Raw genomic sequence first — 24,489 nt, 5'->3', positions numbered from 1 at the left:
AAGTGCCCTTATCTACCTATGCGCCCCAACCATCTGTAGTCGAGCCGAGGGCGGCTCTTTCAATTGCCCCGGGGGTATGCAACACCCTCGCCAATGCAAGGCGAAGGAGTGCTTGCGAATACGTCCCACAGCATGTCACTACATCACACTACATAGTCCTTATAGGACACAGGGGACATTGCAGTGGTAGATCCTGCCTGGCAAGGCAGGAGTTAAGTGTTTTGTATGATGTAAGATCTATCATCCAATCACCTGTATTACATTCTGTCCAATGTAAGCTGAGTTGTAATTGGAGGAGCAGCCACCACCTGACCTAGGGGCTACAAAACCCCTGGCCAGGAAGATTCCAGAGCTCAGTTCCAGGCAGACCTGAGGGTCTGCAGGACACTAGAAGAGACTAGTTTTAGCCTAGCTCAGATGAGAAGAAGCAGACTGGGTTATCCCAGTCCAGACTCTATACAGCCAGCATACCATACCAGAGCAGGAAGAGCCTAGCCCCTGCCTCTGAAGAGTGGAGCTAATAGATTAGAGTTAGTGAGGAAAGGGGTATCATCCTACTTTCAAGGGTGATACCTGAAGCACTCCAGGACGAGCTGAAGCTTCCTATTAGGACACAGCTACCTCCCAGCCTGCCCTCTGCATCCAGGCTGGCGATCTACCTCCTGTGGCTTCCTCCAACTGCATCTCAGTACTCCACCATTCTGTTAAAGGCACGTTGCTGCGGTTCCTGCCGGTTCCAATAAAGAACTGTAAGTTGTTTTCGTTCAACCTCTGCCTCCGTCTGGTCCCTGCTACTCCGGCTGTCACCATCACGGGCACCCTGTCCACCACACAGAGACTCATACTCCAGACACCAAAGGGTTGCCCCAGGGAGATCCGCTATAGCAGCCTCTCCCTCATCATTTCTTGCCAACACCACCCTGCTGGAGACCTGCCAGGCTGTAGGACAGCCCTCCGGTTCCCCATACCAAGCACCGTGACACAAGCGTGCCTAGGCCGCAACCGCCAGCCACTCAGGTACTGCGGGTCCAGGCTGTCTCCAGGCCCCAAGAAAAGGCTAGGCCCCGGTGGTGGATGTTGCATATACATCTATGAATAGTCCCTATGAATTGCCCTGCCAGGACCTTGGTCTTATATTCACGGGGGGAGATTTATTATCACGTTCCTGAGGTAAAAGTGTTGTAGTTGCCCATGGAAACCAATGAGAGTTCAGTTTTGATTTTATAAACAGCTGTGGGAAAATGAAAGCTGAGCTCTGATTGGTCGCCATGAGTAACTAGAACAGTTCTGCTTTAAGAGACTTATGATAAATCTCCCCCATGAATACAATCGTAAGGTCCTGGCAGGGCTATTGCTCATGGACAGATAGAGATCACATGACCCTCCATCTTCCGCCATTTTATGGTCAGGAATGTCTCAGGTAAAATACACAAAGGCTTCACTTTACATATCAAGAAACCAGAGCAGAACTATTCGTAGATGTATATTGGTAAATTACCTCATATCCTGCCCCCCCCCCCCTCACACACACATACACACATTACACAAAACATGAGGTAAAGTGTCCAACCCCTTTAAGGATGGTGGCCCACGTGGAGTTTTGAACCCGGTTTTAGTCCGTTTTTAGTCATGTGTTTTCAGTCCGTTAAAAAACGCATCATTTTATGTCCATTTTTAATTAAGATAATTGGGAAAACTGGACAAAAACAGATGTGTTTTAAAAAAACCCATGCGTTTTTTAACGGACTGAAAACGCCTGACTAAAAACAGGTTCAAAATGCCATGTGTGCCACCGCCCTGAGGCAAAAAAAAAAAAATGTTTTTAAAAAGTTTGTAAAAAAACGACAAAAATCCAAATAGTCCTTCCTTACCGCCCAAAAATCTAGTAAAATATTAGATTCAGTTAGCATTTCACCACCTAGGGGTAAAAGAACCCCTTCAATGCCATGGCCAGTGTTAATCAAGGCATCAGAGGTGACAATCTGCCGGGTTAATTTGAACCTATAATGTCATTAGCTTTTAGATGAATCTCTCGCCCTGAATTGCTGACGCAGCTTCTGCCATGATGGGGCAGATTTACTTACCCGGTCCTGTCGCGATCCCGCTGTGCGTTGTCTGACGAGGATGAAGTCCGGCGAGATTCACCAAGATCGTGCTCCGATTTCCTGCATGTGTCGCTTCCCCGCTGTGGTCGGAGTTCACCATCTTCTTCCCGGTGCATGTAAGTGCATTGTCTCGCGACACAATTAGTAAGTTAAATCCTGCACGTAGTCCGAATCCGTCGGGTTGTCCGACGGCCCGCCCCCTGATTTGTGTTACGCGCAAGTCGGCGCCGATGCGCCAAAATCCGATCGCGTGCGACACAATCCCCGGCGCAATGCAGGGCAAAACCCAAAATCGTTGGGAAACCTGACGAAAATGCGCCCGACGGACCCTTAGTAAATGAGCCCCGGTGACTTCTTCGGGAAGCGACTTTCTATAGTTTTAGTGATGCAAGTTTAGAGACTCCTTTTCAAATCTTAAATACTATAATCTTTTTGGCTTTAGCAGCTGCAGACTGACATTGAGAACTGCAGCTATGCTTAACTCTAACCAGAATCTCCAGAATCGGTTATTTCCAGTTTTATTCCATTGTTTTTTTGTCAATAACTAATATCTCACCTCCCAACTTTAGGAACGCAGTGGGGTGAGAAATTCTCCATGCCGCACACAGAATAATACCCGAAAGTAAAATAATATAATATGGTTACCGGATTACCCACTACCGTAATATACACACGTTTTCTCATTCACTTTATGGCTGATCTCCATGATCAGAGGATTATCCCTGCATTGCTATGTAGATCCATAGTCTACTCATCAGAGTGGTGTGCTGGTGCCACCTAGTGGTCGCAATACAGTAACACAACTTTTTCAGCCTTCAGAAGGAAATCCATATATCCATTCTGGGCAGCCATGAGAAATTTTAGAGTTCCATACAAAAACATTTAGTGGGTCCCCTATCCCAGCACACACTGTACATCATACTGGCATAGAAGCCCTGAAATAATTGCAATTGTAAGCGAACACCAGAAATTGCCCCCCTTTGCGCCATCTCCTCAACAAGGGTTCATGTAGGGGTGTACATGGGGCGTAGCTGCATTTACTCTAAGTTACATGTAATTGTGTCACTTTACATTTGTTGGCTGCTATTATGGGGGCACTGAGTTTATAGAAAGTACTTGCCGGTGTTATGGGGGCACTGAGTATATAGAAAGCACCTGCCAGTGTTATGGGGGCACTGAGTATATTGGATGCAGCTGCCAGTGTTATGGGGGCACTGAGTATATAGAAAGCACCTGCCAGTGTTATGGGGACACTGAGTATATTGAATGCACCTGCCGGTGTTATGGGGGCACTGAGTATATTGGATGCACCAGCCGGTGTTATGGGGGCACTGAGTATATTGGATGCACCTGCCAGTGTTATGGGGGCACTGAGTATATTGAATGCACCTGCCAGTGTTATGGGGGCACTGAATATATAGAAAGCACCTGCCAGTGTTATGGGGGCACTGAGTATATTGAATGCACCTGCCAGTGTTATGGGGGCACTGAATATATAGAAAGCACCTGCCGGTGTTATGGGGGCACTGAGTATATTGGATGCACCTGCCAGTGTTATGGGGGCACTGAATATATAGAAAGCACCTGCCAGTGTTATGGGGGCACTGAGTATATTGAATGCACCTGCCAGTGTTATGGGGGCACTGAGTATATTGGATGCACCTGCCAGTGTTATGGGGGCACTGAGTATATTGGAAGCACCTGCCAGTGTTATGGGGGCACTGAGTATATAGAAAGCACCTGCCAGTGTTATGGGGGCACTGAGTATATTGGATGCACCTGCCAGTGTTATGGGGGCACTGAGTATATAGAAAGCACCTGCCAGTGTTATGGGGGCACTGAATATATAGAAAGCACCTGCCGGTGTTATGGGGGCACTGAGTATATTGGATGCACCTGCCAGTGTTATGGGGGCACTGAATATATAGAAAGCACCTGCCAGTGTTATGGGGGCACTGAGTATATAGAAAGCACCTGCCGGTGTTATGGGGGCACTGAGTAGATCAGTGGTAGATGTATCTATTTGGTGAAGTGTGTATGTGTTCAATATGTATGTAGTTAAGTGTATGTACCATATATGTATATCTTTATGTATGTGGTTATGTGTGTATTTGTATTTACCGCCTCACATGTAATCTCCGCTCCTCACAGGACCTTCAGCTTCACTCTATCACCATCCACTCTTCTCACATCCGTATCCAGAACTTCTCCTGCGCTTCCCCCATACTCTGGAACTCTCTACCAAAATGTGTCAGACTGCCCCCCACTTTCCAAACCTTCAGGGCACGTTCACACTGTGCGTTTTGGCCTGCGTTTTCATTGTGTTTGAAACACGTTACGACAGCTGGGGAGAGGTGATTTGTCTAATGACATGACTGTTTACATTTGTAAACGCAAATGTTAACTTTAATTATATTAAGCAAATCACTCTCCTCAGCTGTTGTAATGTGTTTCAAACGCAATGAAAACGCAACCAAAGGATCAGGATCATCCACAATACACAATGGGGCAGATTTACTTACCCGGTCCTGTCGCGATCCAGCGGCGCGTTCTCTGTGGAGGATTCGTGTCTTCCGGCGATTCACTAAGGTAGTGCGCCCGATGTCCACCAGGTGTCGCTGCTGCGCTGAGGTCCGTTGGAGTGCACTAAAGTTCACTGTCCTGCCCTGGGTGCAGGTAAGCGCGTGTCAAGCGACACTTTTTTTTTTTTAAATGCGGCTGTTTTTCCGAATCCGTTGGGTTTTCTTACGGCCACTCCCCCCGATTTCAGTCGCGTGCATGGCGGTGCCGATGCGCCACAATCCGATCGCATGCGCTAAAGTCCCGGGGCAATACAGGGAAAATTGGCGCAAATCGGAAATATTCGGGTAACGCCACAGAAAAACGCAATTCTGGCCCTTAGTAAATGACCCACAATAACTTCTCTGCTCCATCACCTCGTGACTCCATCCTCCCTCCTATATAGATTGTGAGGCAGGGTCCTCCTCCTACTTGTCTCCTGATCTCTGTAGTTTTGTATTGGTATATTCATTTGTTCTTGTCTTAATGTAATGTATGTGACCCCCTTACTGATTGTATAGCACCATGGAATGGATAGTGTAGTTTATACATAATAATAACAATTTGTGGGGTGGCAAGATGGCTGAGTGGTTAGCATTACTGCCTTGCAGCGCTGGGGACCTAGGTTCATGTCCCAGCGTCAACATCTGCAAAGAGTTTGTATGTTCTCTCCGTGTTTGTGTGGGTTTCCTCCGGGTCCTTCGGTTTCCTCCCACACTCCAAAACATACTGGTAGGATGATCATATTGTGAACCCCATTGGGGACAGGGACTGATTTGGTAAACTCTGTGCAGCGCTGCGTAATCTGTGTGCGCTATATACATAAATTTTTATTTGTGAGTGTGTGACTCTGGTGCCCATATACAGTGTGTACACGGCTAATAGACATGAGGCCATCCTCACAGCTCACTGTGTTGTCCCATTACTGCCGAGTCCTGAAAGTGTTTGGGTGGAAGAAGTGAGTGGGATTAGAAGGTCACAGGATTACGGATCACAAATGTCAGAAGTTTCCTGGGGCTGTGACACAGACAGAGCTGCGGTCAGACACACGCAGGATTATCCTCCCCACCCGCTGGCACACGCTCATCCCAGGCCGGGAGCACTGGGGTCAGAGATTTATTATCGGATTTACAATTATATAATGAAACTTTTTTGTAGCTTTTTTTTTTTTTTTTTTAATTCCAATTATTTACCACAGCATCTAAGGGGTTAAATACAGGGGGTACAGAAAGTATTCAGACCCCTTTAAAAACATTTTCAATCGTTTTTTTCATTGCAGCCAATTTTTTTTTCCTCATTAATGTGTACTCTGCCCCCATCTTAACCAAAAACCCCCCCCCCCCAGGAAACGTAGATATCAAATGTTTCTGAGTACTCGCCCTCGGTGATCTTGGGATTCTTCTTTACCTCTTTTACCAAGCCTCTTCTCCCACAATTGCTTAGTTTGGCTGGACGGCCAGGTTGAGGAAGAGTTGTGGTCATCCAAAACTTCTTCCATTTAAGGATTATGGAGGCCACTGTGCTCTTAGGAACCTTGAGTGTTGCAGAAATTCTTTTTTAATCTTGGCCACATCTGTGCCTTGCCACAATTCTGTCTCTGAGCTCCTTGGCCAGTTCCTTAAACCTCATGATTCTCATGTGCTCTGACATGCAATGTGAATTGTGAGGATCAGAAGGAAATGGACGGCATGTGAACTAAATATGAGTGTCACATCAAAGGGTCTGAATACTTATGAAGAAGTGAAAATGGGGGGCGGAGTGTACACTAACGAGCCAATTGGCTGCAGTGAAACAATAGCGAAATTTTCAGATGTCTAAATACTTTCTATACCTACTATTTCTGGGTTTTAAGTTCTCTTGGATCATGGAAGCTGGATCTTGTCGGGCATGGAGTGGGTTTAGCTTCTCCCTAGCTACTACAGATGTAAAGCCCTCATGGCCATTGGGTCTAGCACATGCATGCACACCTTAACACACTGGGGGTCATTTACTAAGGGCCCGATTCGCGGTTTCCCGACGTGTTACCCGAATATTTCCGATTTGCGCCGATTTTTCCCCGAATTGCCCCGGGATTTTGGCACACACGATCGGATTGTGGCGCATTGGCGCTGGCATGCACGCAACGGAAATTGGGGGGGGGGGGCGTGGCCGAACGAAAACCCGACGGATTCGGAAAAACCGCCGCATTTAAAAAAAAAATGTGTTGCGAAAATTGCGCTTACCTTCACTCAGCCCGGCTCGGTGTATTGAAGTGTGTTCCGATGCTCTTCAGCGCAGCAGCGCCACCTGGTGGACGGCGGAGGAACTGTCTTAATAAATCCCGGCCGGACCCGAATCCAGCGCAGAGAACGCGCCGCTGGATCGCGAATGGACCGGGTAAGTAAATCTGCCCCTATGTAACAAGTGGAGACAGGATCTGTCTACAACTGACTCATTTTCCATTCTAGATGAAATAATATTCCTATAATTCAGTCATACTGTGACCAAGTGATGCAGCTATACTAACACCTCCACACACCAGCCCTGCCGCTACGGCTGCTCCCTTGGAAAAACCTGGACTGGAATTATTCACTTATCATTTTTTCTTCTTTAAACCCAGACCCCCATGATGACTCCTGCCTGGTATAACTGATAAAATCTCATGATCACCGTGTGACTTGTTCCTAACATGTAGAATTTGTTGCACGAGTTTGTACATAACGTCATGTAAAACCGCAAGCAACACGTAAAAAAACGACATCATAAAACTGAGCACCGCTGCATCCATGCATCACTTTGGACCTAGTTTCCTTTTCTTCTTAGGTGTAAACTTTTGGAGGAATGACGTATCAATAGTCTGAGCTGCCAAAAACTTCTGAATCACGTTACATATGTTCTGGCTGAGGCAGCGTGTAAGTGGTGTAATCTGCCAGGGAAAGGATGAGCCACGTATACGTGACAGCTGCTACATTCCTGGCCATCTACTCCTGACACACTACATAGTCAAAGGCAGCCTAGTGCTCCGATATCCTAGTCCTCCGATATCCTAGTCCTCCGATATCCTAGTCCTCCGATATCCTAGTCCTCCGATATACTAGTCCTCTGATATCCTAGTCCTCCGATATGCTAGTCCTCCGATATCCTAGTCCTCCGATATGCTAGTCCTCCGATATCCTAGTCCTCCGATATGCTAGTCCTCCGATATCCTTGTCCTCCGATATCCTAGTCCTCCGATATCCTAGTCCTCTGATATCCTAGTCCTCTGATATCCTAGTGCTCCGATATCCCAGTGCTCCGGTATCCTGGTCCTCTGATATCCTGGTCCTCCGATATCCTAGTGCTCCGATATCCCAGTGCTCCGGTATCCTGGTCCTCTGATATCCTGGTCCTCCGATATCCTAGTGCTCCGATATCCCAGTGCTCCGGTATCCTGGTCCTCCGATATCCTGGTCTTCTGATATCCTGGTCTTCTGATATCCTGGTCCTCCGATATCCCACTGCTCCGATATCCCAGTGCTCCGGTATCCTGGTCCTCCGATATCCTAGTCCTCCGATATCCTAGTCCTCCGATATCCCAGTGCTCCAATATCCTGGTCCTCCGATATCCTAGTCCTCCGATATCCTATTCCTCCGATATACTAGTCCTCTGATATCCTAGTGCTCCGATATGCTAGTCCTCCGATATCCTAGTGCTCCGATATCCCAGTGCTCCGATATTCTGGTCCTCCGATATCCTGGTCCTCCGATATCCCAGTGCTCCGATATTCTGGTCCTCCGATATCCTGGTCCTCCGATATCCTAATCCTCCGATATCCTATTCCTCCGATATACTAGTCCTCTGATATCCTAGTGCTCCGATATGCTAGTCCTCCGATATCCCAGTGCTCCGATATCCTAGTGCTCCGATATCCCAGTGCTCCGATATTCTGGTCCTCCGATATCCTGGTCCTCCGATATCCTAGTGCTCCGATATCCCAGTGCTCCGGTATCCTGGTCCTCCGATATCCTGGTCCTCCGATATCCTGGTCCTCCGATATCCTGGTCCTCCGATATCCTAGTCCTCCGATATCCTAGTCCTCCGATATCCTGGTCCTCCGATATCCCAGTGCTCCGGTATCCTGGTCCTCTGATATCCTAGTGCTCCGATATCCTAGTGCTCCGATATCACAGTGCTCCGGTATCCTGGTCCTCCGATATCCTGGTCCTTCAATATCCTAGTCCTCCGATATCCTGGTCCTCCGATATCCTAGTCCTCCGATATCCTAGTCCTCCGATATCCTAGTCCTCTGATATCCCAGTGCTCCTGATATCCCAGTAGGCAGGACACAATAGGCAGCACTATACAGTAGGCAGGTCACAATAGGCATCATTATACAGTAGGCAGGACACAATAGGCAGCATTATACAGAAGGCAGGACACAATAGGGAGCATTATACAGTAGGCAGATCACAATAGGCGGCATTATACAGTAGGCAGATCACAATAGGCGGCATTATACAGTAGGCAGATCACAATAAGCGGCATTATACAGTAGGCAGATCACAATAGGCGGCATTATACAGTAGGCAGGACACAATAGGCATCATTATACAGTAGGCAGGACACAATAGGCAGCATTATACAGAAGGCAGGACACAATAGGGAGCATTATACAGTAGGCAGATCACAATAGGCGGCATTATACAGAAGGCAGATCACAATAGGCGGCATTATACAGAAGGCAGGACACAATAGACAGTATTATACAGTAGGCAGATCACAATAGGCGGCATTATACAGAAGGCAGGACATAATAGACAGTATTATACAGAAGGCAGGACACAATAGGGAGCATTATACAGTAGGCAGATCACAATAGGCGGCTTTATACAGAAGGCAGGACATAATAGACAGTATTATACAGAAGGCAGGACACAATAGGGAGCATTATACAGTAGGCAGATCACAATAGGCAGCACTATACAGTAGGCAGGTCACAATAGGCAGTACTATACAGTAGGCAGGTCACAATAGGCAGCACTATACAGTAGGCAGGTCACAATAGGCAGCACTATACAGTAGGCAGGACACAATAGGCAGCACTATACAGTAGGCAGGTCACAATAGGCATCATTATACAGTAGGCAGGTCACAATAGGCATCATTATACAGTAGGCAGGACACAATAGGCAGCACTATACAGTAGGCAGGTCACAATAGGCATCATTATACAGTAGGCAGGTCACAATAGGCAGTACTATACAGTAGGCAGGTCACAATAGGCATCATTATACAGTAGGCAGGTCACAATAGGCAGTATTATACAGTAGGCAGGTCACAATAGGCATCATTATACAGTAGGCAGGTCACAATAGGCAGTACTATACAGTAGGCAGGTCACAATAGGCATCATTATACAGTAGGCAGGTCACAATAGGCAGTACTATACAGTAGGCAGGTCACAATAGGCAGCACTATACAGTAGGCAGGTCACAATAGGCATCATTATACAGTAGGCAGGTCACAATAGGCAGCACTATACAGTAGGCAGGTCACAATAGGCATCATTATACAGTAGGCAGGTCACAATAGGCAGTACTATACAGTAGGCAGGTCACAATGCGCGACATTATGGGGAAGGCAGAACAGTTGGGTAACAATTGTGGTTCATAATACAACGAATGGGTCTCAAATGTGGTTATTAAGTAGGTGAGTTACATTAGAGGGTATTATACAGTGTGGGGAGGGGGCACACTGGGTGGATTATGGAGGGATTATACAATATAGGGAATTATAAAACAACCTGAATCCCCTCTGTCAGTAAAAGCTTCATATTTATGCATCTGGACACGCAGGACTGGAATATTAATTAGTCAGAAATGAGGAGTCAGCAACAGGGAGACAAGATTAAAATTTCATAATCCACTATCAATAAACTTTCTATTTGTGGCTCCGGACGGAGTAAATGGCGCACAGTCAATCTACCTTCATGTTCTTAACTAAGGACTAGAAAAGACGTATGAAGGGGGAAAAACATTACTCTGTGCATTTACTGACAGCGCCACACCTGGCCATAGGTTGTGTCTGGTATTGCAGCCCAGCCACATTCAGCCCAATATATGCACAGCAATGATACAACATATACACAGCCTGATACACTCACAGATGCTATATATACTGTACATAGGTATATATTGTATCATTACTGTGTATATATATTTTATATGTATAGCACTATTAATGTGTATATATATTACTGTATACATATATATATATATATATATATATATATATATATATATATATTAAAATATGCTTTGTGTATAGATTACTGTGTATGTATATATAAATATATTGTATTATTCCTGTGTGTGTATATTTGTATAGTACTATTACCGTGTATCAGGTTATGTATATATTGTATCATTACTGTGTATAAATATATATATATATATATATTTTTATTTATTTTTTTTACTGTGTGTCATGTTGTGTATATATTGTATTATTGCTGTGTGTGTATATTTGTATAGTACCATTACTGTGTATATATTGTATCATTACCATGTATATATAGATTGTACTATTACTTTGTGACTTTGTGTGTATATTGTATCATTACTGTATGTATGTATGTATGTATGTATGTATATATATATATATATATATATATATATATGTGTGTGTGTGTATCATGTAGTGTATATATTGTATCATATATATATAGTATATTACGCTTTGCCCCCACATATAGACACATATAGATGTCTGCAGCAGCTCCTCTCCCCCCAGGGTGTTAGTTGTGCAGGTGGGTCTCTCCATAGGAATGTATGGGGGTGGGGGTACTCCTCATCCAGGCTTGTACATTGCTCCCAGTGTGTATAGGAGGCTGAGTCACCCTGCTCTCTAGTGACTAATGCAGCTATTTAGGACATGCATTTCAATGGAGCAATGGGGTCTCTGCTGCTCTTAACATGATGACATAATTGCTGAATACTAAGACAATGGCAGTGCAGAATTACACAGGCAGCACTGGCATGTGCCCTATACCTGGGTGCCAGGGGCTGCATCTCTTTTCTAGCAGGAACATTTATTTTTGCAGGTGTCAGACAACCCTCAGTGCAGTTCTAAAAAAAGCTCTCCCTGGTTAGGCTGCAGTACCGGGCTGCGCCGCTGGGGGTCAGTGCAGGGCGCTGTGCTTGCAGTTTGTATGGGAGGATTGGGGAGGTGTGTGTGAGTGTAAGGGGAAGGCAGAAAGGGAGACACAAGTCACTGGTCCAGCTCCTGCAGCATCAGTAGGGGGGTACCAGGACCCCTTGGTGAAGCATGATCAGAGCCAGGCAGCTGCTGCAGAGCATCTCTCCTGCACTCATCCTGTGACTGCACCCCTATACCCCAATGCCTGACAATGGGCTGGATTTTTGCATTGCTCTTCTCTCCCCTCTGCACCCCCAGCTTTGCCTTTAGCTCCCACTTTGACTCTGGTAAGTTGGAGCAGCCTTTATTTTCTTGATGTGATGCTATTCTGTTAGGATTTGGTTTCTTTGCTCCCCCCTCCAGTAATTGTGGAGACAGATTCCCAGACTCCCCTCCCACTCCCTCTGCATAGCCCTCCCTTCTGCGGATGGTACCTGCTGCTGTGCCACTGACCCCCTGGCCTGGGCACCAGGATCTGCTGGATGGATGGATGGATGGATGGATGAGGGATCAGCTCCAGTCCAGGTAATCACCCCCTCCCCATCACTGCTACAGCCAAACACTGGGGTACAGGGCTGCTGCCTCACTGCCATGGCTGCACATAGCTGGCACCTCCAGTATACTGTGCCAGGGGATGCCACAGCTCTAGTGTTTACTATGTGTACAATGTATTCTGTATACAATGTATTAGGACTGTCCTGTAAACAATGTATCTATACTGTCCTGTATACAATGTATTAGGACTGTCCTGTATACAATGTATTAGGACTGTCATGTATACACTGCATCTATACTGCCATGTATACAATGTATTAGGACTATACTATATACAGTGCAGCTATACTGTCCTGTATACAATGTATTAGGACTGTCCTGTATACAATGTATTAGGACTGTCCTGTAAACAATGTATCTATACTGTCCTGTATACAATGTATTAGGACTGTCCTGTATACAATGTATTAGGACTGTCCTGTAAACAATGTATCTATACTGTCCTGTATACAATGTATTAGGACTGTCCTGTATACAATGTATTAGGACTGTCCTGTAAACAATGTATCTATACTGTCCTGTATACAATGTATTAGGACTGTCCTGTAAACAATGTATCAATACTGTCCTGTATACAATGTATTAGGACTGTCATGTATACACTGCATCTATACTGTCCTGTATACAATGTTTTAGTACTATACTATATACAGTGCAGCTATACTGTCCTGTAAACAATGTATTAGTACTGTCATATATACACTATATCTATACTGTCCTATGCACACTGCAGCTATATTGTCTTCCATATACAATGTATCAATACTGCCCTGTATACAATCTATTAGTGCTGTCATACATACACTATATCTATACTGTCCTGTAAACAATGTATTAGTACTGTCATATATACACTATATCTATACTGTCCTATATACAATGTATTAGGACTGTCATGTATACACTGCATCTATACTGTCCTGCATACACTGTGTCTATACTGTCCTGTATACAATATTTTAGTACTATACTATATACAGTGCAGCTATACTGTCCTGTAAACAATGTATTAATACTGTTATATATACACTATATCTATGCTGTCCTGTAATCAATGTATTAGTACTGTCATATATACACTATATCTATAATGTCCTGTAATCAATGTATTAGTACTGTCATATATACACTATATCTATACTGTCCTGTAATTAATGTATTAGTACTGTCATATATACACTATATCTATACTGTCTTGTATACAATGTATTAGTACTGTCCTATGTACACTGCAGCTATATTGTCTTCCATATACAATGTATCAATACTGCCCTGTATACAATCTATTAGTGCTGTCATACATACACTATATCTATACTGTCCTGTAAACAATGTATTAGTACTGTCCTATATACACTATAGCTATATTGTCCTGTATACAATGTATTATTACTGTCATATATAAACTTCAGCTATACTGTCCTATATATAATGTATCAATACTGTGCTGTCCTATATACACTTTAGCTATATTGTCCTGTGTACAATGTATTCTTACTGTCATATATACACTTCAGCTTTACTGTTCTGTATACAATGTATCAATACTATCATTTATATACGCTGTAGCTATACTATCCTGTACATATCCATACATTCTGGATACATTGTATATATACTGTCATATATACACTGTGATTATACTATCCTGTATACAGTGTATCTATACTGCAGGTACAGAATGTACTTATACCATCATATATACACTGTAGTACTGTCCTGTATACAATGTAGTACTCTCCTGTATACACTGTAGTACTGTCCTGTATACACTGTAGTACTCTCCTGTATACACTGTAGTATTCTCCTGTATACACTGTAGCTGTTCAGTCATGTTAACAATAATATCTATACCATTATGTATACACTGTAGTACTGTCCTGTATACACTGTAGCAGTTTGGTTAGGTAACCATTGTATCTAGGCTGTCATATACACTGTAATTACACCAACCTGCACACAAGATTTACTATTGACTTTTCAACAGTTTATTATCTGCGTTTTCCCCCCTTGCTGCGCCTGTTGCGTTTTATTTATGAATTATCAGCTCCACAATATTTCTCTTTTTTCCGACTCTCATGCTTTTTTTTTGGGCACAGCTTTGGAATCCTGACACTGTTTTTGGCACAATTTTTGCCGCACACTTACAGCAGCAGGAAGCTGCTCTACCGAATTCTATTTCACCATCAAGAAATGTGGAGACCGTTCTAAACCGTTTCTTCGTGCACCAATTCATTAACCCCTTGCGCCGCAAACTAACATCTCAGTGAAACTTGTAGCACGATTTGCGCGCCAAAAACACAAACGCACACACACAAAATTGATAAATGGCCGACATCATATCTATATCACCGTATATACACTGTAGCTATGCTGTCAAATATATCTTGGCCTAAATAGAATGTATCCATACATGATGTTAGCATGATGTATGCAACAATGGGCAATGGGATATGGGTATAATACTCTATTTTCGGCACTAGATGTTGCTTTTTGGCACCTGATTTTAGTGGAGTTTTGCAGGGTAATGAACAAATGTCATGAAGGGGCTGGGTAGTTGGTAGACTTGGTTTTTGTTGGTCTAATTATGTGCAATAGAAGTGGCAAAAATGTTCTTGGAAAAGCATCGGGATTGAAGAACTTCACCCAAATTGAGATTATAAAAAAGGGTGAGTGTCGGAGAAACAGCTAAATTGTGGCGCGGATATATACTTAATATGTAGCAAACCACAAAAAAAAAAAACATGGAAAAAGTCCATAAAAAATAAGCCCCAATGCTCGTATCATGTTTCTACTGCTGGTTCTAATTTAAGGGGGCGAATGATGTGTTTTATTATAATCTTCATACTGGAAGGTCAAACTTATGTGACGCTTCACCCAGAGCCCGATGCCTATTAGGGTACTATGGTGGGATACGAAGGGGGGTCTCTAGACACTTGTGATTTACCGATTAGGGGTCAGTACAATGGTGGGATACAAAGAGGTGGTCTCTAGACACTTGTGATTTACCTATTAGGGGTCAGTACGATGGTGGGATACAAAGGGTGGTCTCTAGACACTTGTGATTTACCTATTAGGGGTCAGTACGATGGTGGGATACAAAGGGTGGTCTCTAGACACTTGTGATTTACCTATTAGGGGTCAGTACGATGGTGGGGTACAAAAGGGGGGGTCTCTAGACACTTGTGATTTACCTATAAGGGGTCAGTACGATGGTGGGGTACAAAGGGGGGTCTCTAGACACCTGTGATTTACCTATTAGGGGTCAGTACGATGGTGGGGTACAAAGGGGGGGTCTCTAGACACTTGTGATTTACCTATAAGGGGTCAGTACGATGGTGGGGTACAAAGGGGGGTCTTTAGACACTTGTGATTTACCTATTAGGGGTCAGTACGATGGTGGGGTACAAAAGGGGGGGTCTCTAGACACTTGTGATTTACCTATAAGGGGTCAGTACGATGGTGGGGTACAAAGGGGGGTCTTTAGACACCTATGATTCACCTACTGGGGAGCATGGCCTATAGTCACAGCTGGGACCTTGGGAGGTCCATCAATCACATAAGAGTGTAAGAACCTCTAAAATAGGTGTAAGGTGAACAGGGCACATACTCAAGTCCTATAACACATGTTTATAGCCACTAGGTCTTGTCAGATATTATATTTAAAGGGGTTGTACAGAATAAAAAACACTCCACAAACTACACCACACCCATTCACAGGTTGTGTCTGGTACTGCAACCAGACCACATTCCCTGCGAGGGAGGTAAGTTACAATACCAGATGTAACCTATGAACAGAAGTGGCGCTGTCCCATTTTTTAGACACTGATATTAGATAAAATATTATAGACGGAGGAAACCAGGAGTCCTGACTCTCTTGGTCATAGTACGTGTCAGGTAGTCAAAGTGGCAACTTGAATTGGGCTCAGCTGCAATACCAGACGCAGACAAAGAAAATGAGTGGCGCTATAACAAATGCATTTTTACAGTATTCACTTAAACTGGGCTCTCAATACTACAGTGAACTACTAAGAGAACCATTCACCACCTCCATGGGGTCCACATATTTACACACATTTAATGGGCTCAATCCATTGATTCCGGCACAGTTGGAATTTTTTCTCTAGACAACATTGTATCGAGTGATCAATGATATCTGCCAGTATAATGGGTTATGGTAGGAGGTCTGGGGATGGAGAAGACATTATGGCACCGCCCACTAGACATTGGAATCCCAAATCGGGTGCCACTGATTATTCGGGAATGGTGGCGGCTAGAGAAAAAATTCCAACTCTGCTGGAATCACTGGAGGGTAATCTATCAAACATGCAGGGGGCTGGAGATGGTGAAATAGCCCCTTTAAATTGGGAGTTGAGAAAGTATAGAGCCTTACTTCTCCTTTAAGTGCTGGGGTGCTACGTAAATGCCCCTATTAAAGGTAGGGTATTAACTCTTTTATACATTGGACCATTACTTTTTGCACAGGACTGCAGGCTCCGCTTCGCCCTGGCACCTGGCGGTGTTACTGCTCTTAAGCCCAGGAGCCGCCAATCCCGTCAGATAAACATCCGCCCTGGAAGTGTCTGCCTATGCGTCTATAAATAGGCGGCTGTGAATGAGGAAACAGGCGGGTCAGGGGGCATTTCCTAATCCTGGACACACGAGACAGGAGGATAGAACTGTGTGTGCGCCCCTCGGCTTCATGTGAACCGAATAGATCGCTAGATAACATCACACACACAGCGGGATTATAATCCCTGGATGGAATGGAGAAATGGGAAGAGTAATCCAAGTGTAACCCCTTACATCCCTGCAAACCCTGCGGCTTTATCGCCCTGATGCATGGGGAATGTGGGATCGGGGACATAAACCACCAACATGGGAAGACTCCTCCTCATTGGTTCTATCAATTGTCACCCAACTTTCCCACGACCAGATAGAACTTAAAATCCTATAACTTGATAGGACGAGGAATCGGACACCACTCATATCAATGTGGGGGCACACCCCCGATATTACTGTAAATTATAATAAACGTTAACTATACGAGGAGGGAGATGACAACGAAGTACATGGGACCTGATGAGTATTTATCAATTGTGGTGCAGGGTTTGTGTTTTCAGCGCAAATTGTGTGTTAATTTAAGCAGGAATGTTAGATTATGGCCCATGGGGGTTAATGAATTGGCGCTCAACCGAAAAAGGCTCAAAACTGTCACCACATTCATGAAGGTGAAATAGGACTCCGTAGACCGGCTTTAAGTGTGTGCCAAAAATTGTGCCCGAAAAAGTGTCTGGAAACTAGAAGCTCAGGAAAAGTGTCAGGATTTCAAAGTAGCGCCCAAATTGTGCACCTGTGTACAGCAACAGGCGCAAGTGTTGAGCAACAGGCGCAGCAAGGAAAGTCAATAATAAATGGCCCCCCATCGAAACTGTATATTTTATAATTGTAGATCCAGATAAAATTATTTTTTGTCCCTGTGACGATTGGATTTTCTACATTTTTTGCTGTAATGGGACCAATGATTATCCATAAAGCTTCATTACAGACACCTTACAGCTGATCATTGCAGTCTGGGAGCAAAGAAAAGCATCCAGAGAGCTTCACCAGAGGTCACAGTGGGCAGAGGGGTCCGTCTGTAACTAGGGGTCGTCTGTAAGTCGTGTGTCCTTAAGTAGGGGACCACCTGTAGACATGTGATGCCCTGTTACATGTTTATCTGGACTGAGTGCATTGTATATCTGGTTTTATCTGGGTACATTGTTTATAGGAATACTATGTATATCTGGTTGAATTTTTCTATTTACACATATTATTTATCTGGATCGGGCTCATTATCTGTTTTATCCAGGATCCATGTACAGTATCAGTCTGTTATTTAGCTGGGTACAAGGTTTAACTGGTTTTATCACCTATCCGAACTGAGCTCATTATCTGGCTCCTGTGTCTTTCTGGTTGTATTTTTTTCTGGGTACCATGTCTATCTGGTCATTTATGTGGGTACAATATTTATCTGGCTGTATTACTGGGCTGTGTCACAGGGGCTTTATCTGTATATATTGTTTATGTGGATACATTGTATATGCGGTCACACTTTTGATCTACATATATTACACTGGGGAACAAATAAAACATGTTTGTGGTGCCTGAATCTGAATATTTTTTCGACTGCTGGTTCCAAAAATGCCTTCCATTTCTCTTTAGCAGCTTTAGATGAAGAGATGTTGAATGTTTCCATAAAGAACTAAGTACAATGGAAGAACGATAGTGTGGACAATGCGGTACACATATAATGGCTGATTGGCGCTGGTGATGTCCAAGAAAACCTCATCGCAGGAAATCACAGGGACCTGATGGAATATCTCTAGTCAACAGCCACAAAATATGACAATAATTTCCAAAATTTCCTTAGGATCATATTGTGACCACTAGAGTGACCACTAGTTTGAGCCGCATAAACTTTGTAAGGTGGCAATGCCCGATCTCCAAAAGTAGAGCTGATAGGGGGAAACAGGTGTCATGTCTAGAATCAGGGCCCCCACCCCCACGTGTCTTGGAGGTGAGGAGGAGGTGACCCCTCCTCCCTCCATAGAGAATAGCGGCGCACGGCCGCACACGGCGAAAGATAGAGCATGCTCTATCTTTTTGCGGTGTGCGTCCCGGATCGGTGGCACACATGTGTGGCACCGGATCCCCGCCGTGCCGCTATTGCCGTCTATGGGGACGTACATGTGGCCGCATGTACGTCCCCGCAGACGGCCGTGTGAATAAGCCCTTAATATGGTTATCTGGTTTTATTACTTATCTGTACTGGAGTGCATTATCTCGGTACATTGTATATCTGGATACAATTTACATCTATTAAAGTGTTTGCGCCAGTTTTCTGTCTCACTTTGCACTGAAATGAACGTGCCAAGTGCTTGTACATGTATTTATAAAGTGCCTGCGCCAGTTTTGTGTCGCAGCTGCTCTGTGTCCGACGAGACAGATAAAAAGTTTTTGCTGCATTTATTACTGACGTGCATCACGATTCGGCAGCAGGAACAAAGTTCACCCAAAAAAAAAATGGTGCTCACTTCCTGAGCAGCACAGAGGGCGCCAGATTCATGAAGACCGGGCACCATTTATGATGAATCTGGTGCCCTCTGCACACTACAGACTGGTGGAATGCTAAGCGTACCCCCACTTCACCTTATGGCAAACACAGCACTTTTATTAACATTAAAACACCTATAACCACGTATCATTTAAACGCGCGTAACATTTAAACCGAGGCTCGAGTTGGGTGGTGGAAATCCGATCACAGCTTTTATTATATTATTTAACAATTTTACAAAACATAATTATAAAACAATAGGTACTTTATCGAACTCTTCATCCGAAGGTAGAAAAACGGCTCGGGTCTGCCCTATGCTCATCTGGACTCCTAGGTGGCAAGTCGGCCAGACGAGCAATGCAACACTCTCCACTCTCCATTTTTCCGCCAGCTGTGACTTGTAAAATACAAACATAATTATCAAACAGCAAAAACAAGCCTTAACTTAGGGAGGGAGGGTGGGACTGCTTCTTGTGTGCCGCAGTCCAGAGAGGAAGGAGGAGGAGACTCGCTCCCGCTTAAATACAAAACAGGAAAAGGGAGGAGGCAAATGCACCGCAGTAAACCTCCTCCCCTTAAAGTGCTGTTTACCTCGGTAGAATGGACTGGTGGAATGCTAAAACTTACCCCACTTCAAGTGATGGCACACCCGGCACGTTCTTCATCAACATTCTATAAAACCTGTAAAACCTGGGTGGTGGAAAACCGATCACAGCATTTATTAAATATTATTTAGCAATTTTCTCAAATCATAAAATATAAAACGGCAGGCACTTTAATTGAAAATCCTTATCCGAAGGTAATACGGTTTGGGACTGCACTATGGCCATCTGGACTCCCAGGTGGCAAGTCGGCCAGACGAGCAAAGCACCAATCTCCGATCTCCATTTTCACGCCAGCCGTGACTTCAGAACTACAAAACACAGAATATCCAGAACAGTAAAACAAAGCATTAAATTAGGAAGGGACGGAGGGACTGCTTCCTGTGTGTGCCACAGTGAAGAGAGGAAGAGGAGGAGTCTTGCTCCCTTTAAATGCAGAAAAAAGGGGGAGGAGGTAAGTACTCTGCAGCAAACCTCCTCCCCTTAAAGTGCAAACATGGCATTAACCCCTTCACCTCAGACATCCTCCACCAGTCCAGGTGCACCCTCCGTAACCCTGCGGGAGTACACTGCACTCATCTGGCTTCATTACTTATCTGGACTGTGTCACAGGGGCATTATCTGCGTATATTGTTTGTATGGATATAACGGGGGGCATTTATTCTCTCCTTTCAAATGGAAAGCTGGCAGAATTTTTTTTTTCTTTTGCTGCTCCTCTTCCGGCTTATTTAGTGTTGGTGCCACAATTTTGGTTGTTCTCCGACATTCACAACTTTTTTTTTGGAGGGGGGGCAAAATTGTGCCGCTGCTTGTGAATCTGTCACTTTTCTGGCACTTCTGTTTTTCCGAGTTGTTATGTAGTGCAGTTTTTGGCGCCTTTTTAGAGCAACTAAAAAATGGTCTAAGGAATTGTATTTCACCCTCATGAATGGGGGGAAGGTTCATGCCTTTTGGTGCGTTTGACAAATCATTAATCCATTGCGCAACAAACTTACATCCCCCTAGAAAAATGTAGCACATTTCCAGCGCCACCCTGATAAATACCCCCCAATGTATATCTGATCGCACTTTTTAGCTACATATTTTATTTATCAGGACAGGGCTTATTATCGGGTATATCATGCTACAGCATCAATACGGTTGCATTGTTTATCTGGATACAAGAATTACCGTAACTGGTTTTATAACCTATTTGGACTGAGTACAATATGTAAATACTATGTATATCTGGTCATAGCTGGGTCGAATGTTTATCTGGCTTTATTACTTATCTGGACTGGGTCAGGCGGGAGTTATTTGGGTATATTGTTTATCCGGATACAATGGGGCAGATTTAGTTACCTGGTCCTGTCGCAATTCTCCTGGTCCTGTGCGTTCTCCGACGAGGATCCGGGTCCGGCGCGATTCACTAAGATCGTGCGCCCGAGTTCCTGCATCCGTCGCTTCCACGCCAAGGTCCGCCGAAGTTCACCTTCTTCCTGGTGCATGTAAGTGCATGATCTTGCGACACAATTCTTTTTTTTTAAATTCCACGGTTAGTCCGAATCCGTCCGGTTGTCTGGCGGCCACGCCCCCTATCTCTGTTGCATGCAAGCCGACGCTGATGTGCCACAATCCGATCGTGTGCGGCAAAACCCAGGGCATTTCGGCGCAAAACGGAAATATTCGGGACACCCGACGAAAGTGCGGCGTTCGGACCCTTAGTAAATGTGCTCCAATGTATATCTGGTTGCACTGTTTATTTGGATATGTTGTTTATCTAGTCCCACCATACATTTGGCTCCATACATGCGGAGTGGTTATTTATACTGGGACCATCCTATGGAAAGTTCAGTGTACGGGACACGTGAGCACTTAGCCGGCCTTGTGCTGCACCCTAGAGGTTCGGTGTCCTCACCCCTTACAGTTTGCTGTACAGAAAGCTTTCATCCGTCCCTGAGAGGAAAAGCATTGATGTAAAATTGATACGTTTAATGGCTTGTAAGGAGAAGTGCACTCGCAGGCTTTCGGGACAATGGCGTCCATATTTTCTGGCACCATTAACTATCAATTTATTGTTATTGCCCGGTCTTGTTTTCCTCCCTCCGCGCTCTTACGGGATAAATACATAGTATTGTGCTCCTGAAATACATCAGGAAATATAGTTCCAAGCCAATCACTTGCATTACTATATTTCCCACTTGAATTTGGGGTGTGATTATACCTTATTAGTCTAAAAGGTTTCTGAGAGGAGCCCTTCACTAAACCTGCAAGCACGGCTGTGTATGTATGTATGTATGTATTTAGCTATGTATGTATCTATGTATTTATCTATGTATGTATGTATCTATGTATGTATCTGTGTATGTATCTGTGTATCTATGTATGGTATATATGTATGTAAGTGTCCTGGTTCTTACTGTTCTCACAATTGTAACATCTCCCAATATATGGGGATCCCCATATTTCAAGCAGAGCCATGGGGTTCCCAGTATTGTGAGCGGGGCCAGGGGGATCCCAGTATTGTGAGCAGGGCCAGGGGGATCCCAGTATTGTGAGCGGGGCCATGGGGATCCCAGTATTGTGAGCGGGGCCATGGGGATCCCAGTATTGTGAGCGGGGCCATGGGGATCCCAGTATTGTGATCGGGGCCATGGAGAAAACAATATTGTGACCGGGGCCATGGGGTTCCCAGTATTGTGAGCGGGGCCATGGGGTTCCCAGTATTGTGAGCGGGGCCATGGGGATCCCAGTATTGTGAGCGGGGCCATGGGGATCCCAGTATTGTGAGTGGGGCCATGGGGATCCCAGTATTGTGAGCAGTGCCATGGGGATCCCAGTATTGTGAGCGGGGCCATGGGGAAAACAATATTGTGATCGGGGCCATGCGGTTCCCAGTATTGTGAGCGGGGCCATGGGGAAAACAATATTGTGATCGGGGCCATGGGGATCCCAGTATTGTGAGCGGGGCCATGGGGATCCCAGTATTGTGAGCTGGGCCATGGGGATCCCAGTATTGTGAGCGGGGCCATGGGGATCCCAGTATTGTGAGCGGGGCCATGGGGATCCCAGTATTGTGAGCGGGGCCATGGGGATCCCAGTATTGTGAGCGGGGCCATGGGGATCCCAGTATTGTGAGCGGGGCCATGGGGATCCCAGTATTGTGAGCGGGGCCATGGGGATCCCAGTATTGTGAGCGGGGCCATGGGGTTCCCAGTATTGTGAGCGGGGCCATGGGGATCCCAGTATTGTGAGCGGGGCCATGGGGATCCCAGTATTGTGAGCGGGGCCATGGGGATCCCAGTATTGTGAGCGGGGCCATGGGGATCCCAGTATTATGAGCGGGGCCATGGGGGTCCCAGTATTGTGAGCGGGGCCATGGGGATCCCAGTATTGTGAGTGGGGCCATGGGGATCCCAGTATTGTGAGCAGGGCCAGGGGGATCCCAGTATTGTGAGTGGGGCCAGGGGGATCCCAGTATTGTGAGCAGAGCCATGGGGATAACATTTTAGACTCCATACAGCTGAGATTTTGTTACAGTTTCATCTAGTCTATTCTTGTCAAACGTCCTCACAGATTCTCCAATTGTAACAAACTATTAGAATGTGTTGATGAAATTGATAATATTTGCCTGGAGATCTTAAGAACCACATTAATAGCTTGATGGGACCTTCACCGCAGGATACATCCAGGTATATATAGCCCTGGCTTTCCGCTATATTCCCCTATGACCAGTACAGTAACGCAAAGAAATATTGCTCATAAACTTGAGCGTCCCTTTAAACCGGCCGGGGATGTGGAATTTCCTTTGGAAAGCTTGATGTCCTTAAAGAAGCCTCAGAACTTGCTGTTCCTTAAGAAAGGAAGAAGTAAGGCATTCTGGAAAACCCATGTGACCTCCGACGTCTCGGGATGTTTCCTGGTCCTGCTTCCCACTGGCTTTATATGGTCAGAAAGTGACATTGTAGATAAGGGAGGGAATGCCATAGCCATAGTCATCCACTAGGGGCACTAGTCATCTTGCTTAGGTCTCCATGGTTGGGTTCTTGGCTGTGGTCCATCATCTTGAAGACCTCCCTCCATTAATAACCAGTCTTGTAGACGGATGTGAGGAATGTTTCCTTCCTCGCCACTTGTGTAATGCCTTCCACATTAAGAAGAATGGTCCATTAGTAGGTGGGGCGCCACTTAAAAGGTGAAGTGGGGGGGTCACGGAGAAAGGACGACTTGTTTTCTTCGTTGTTTGGCTACGAGCGCTTACGGGAAACTTATATATGTACGAGGTGAAACGCGACGCAGTGTTAAGAATTGGGAAAATATAATGAGGTCTATCCCATGAAAGTTACAGATTTGGTGATTACGAAGTCCCTATGACAACACTTCCTGTGCACTTCTGTTGTGTTCTAATAGATTCCGTGGGAATAAAAATCTACATCG

At 45.0% G+C, this 24,489-nt stretch overlaps 1 protein-coding gene across 3 annotated transcripts in view; it reads left to right on the top strand.

The window, feature by feature from the left end:
* The first annotated feature begins 11,858 nt into the window (after positions 1-11,858).
* Positions 11,859-24,489, top strand: part of AATK (apoptosis associated tyrosine kinase) — an 84,177-nt gene continuing 71,546 nt past the window's right edge. For 2 of the 3 annotated variants that reach the window (XM_072112484.1, XM_072112483.1), the window contains exon 1: positions 11,859-12,107. In XM_072112484.1, coding sequence (XP_071968585.1) covers positions 12,032-12,107 — 76 coding nt within the window. In that variant the 5' untranslated portion in view covers positions 11,859-12,031. Of the gene's footprint in view, positions 12,108-12,192; positions 12,346-24,489 lie in introns of those variants that run through there. The other variant, XM_072112485.1, reaches the window with a different exon arrangement.

Source organism: Engystomops pustulosus, chromosome 6 (assembly GCF_040894005.1).
Source record: "Engystomops pustulosus chromosome 6, aEngPut4.maternal, whole genome shotgun sequence".
NCBI classification, from domain to species: Eukaryota; Metazoa; Chordata; class Amphibia; order Anura; family Leptodactylidae; genus Engystomops; species Engystomops pustulosus.
Note: the sequence above shows the minus strand (reverse complement) of the source record. Positions and strands in the feature narration are given on the sequence as shown.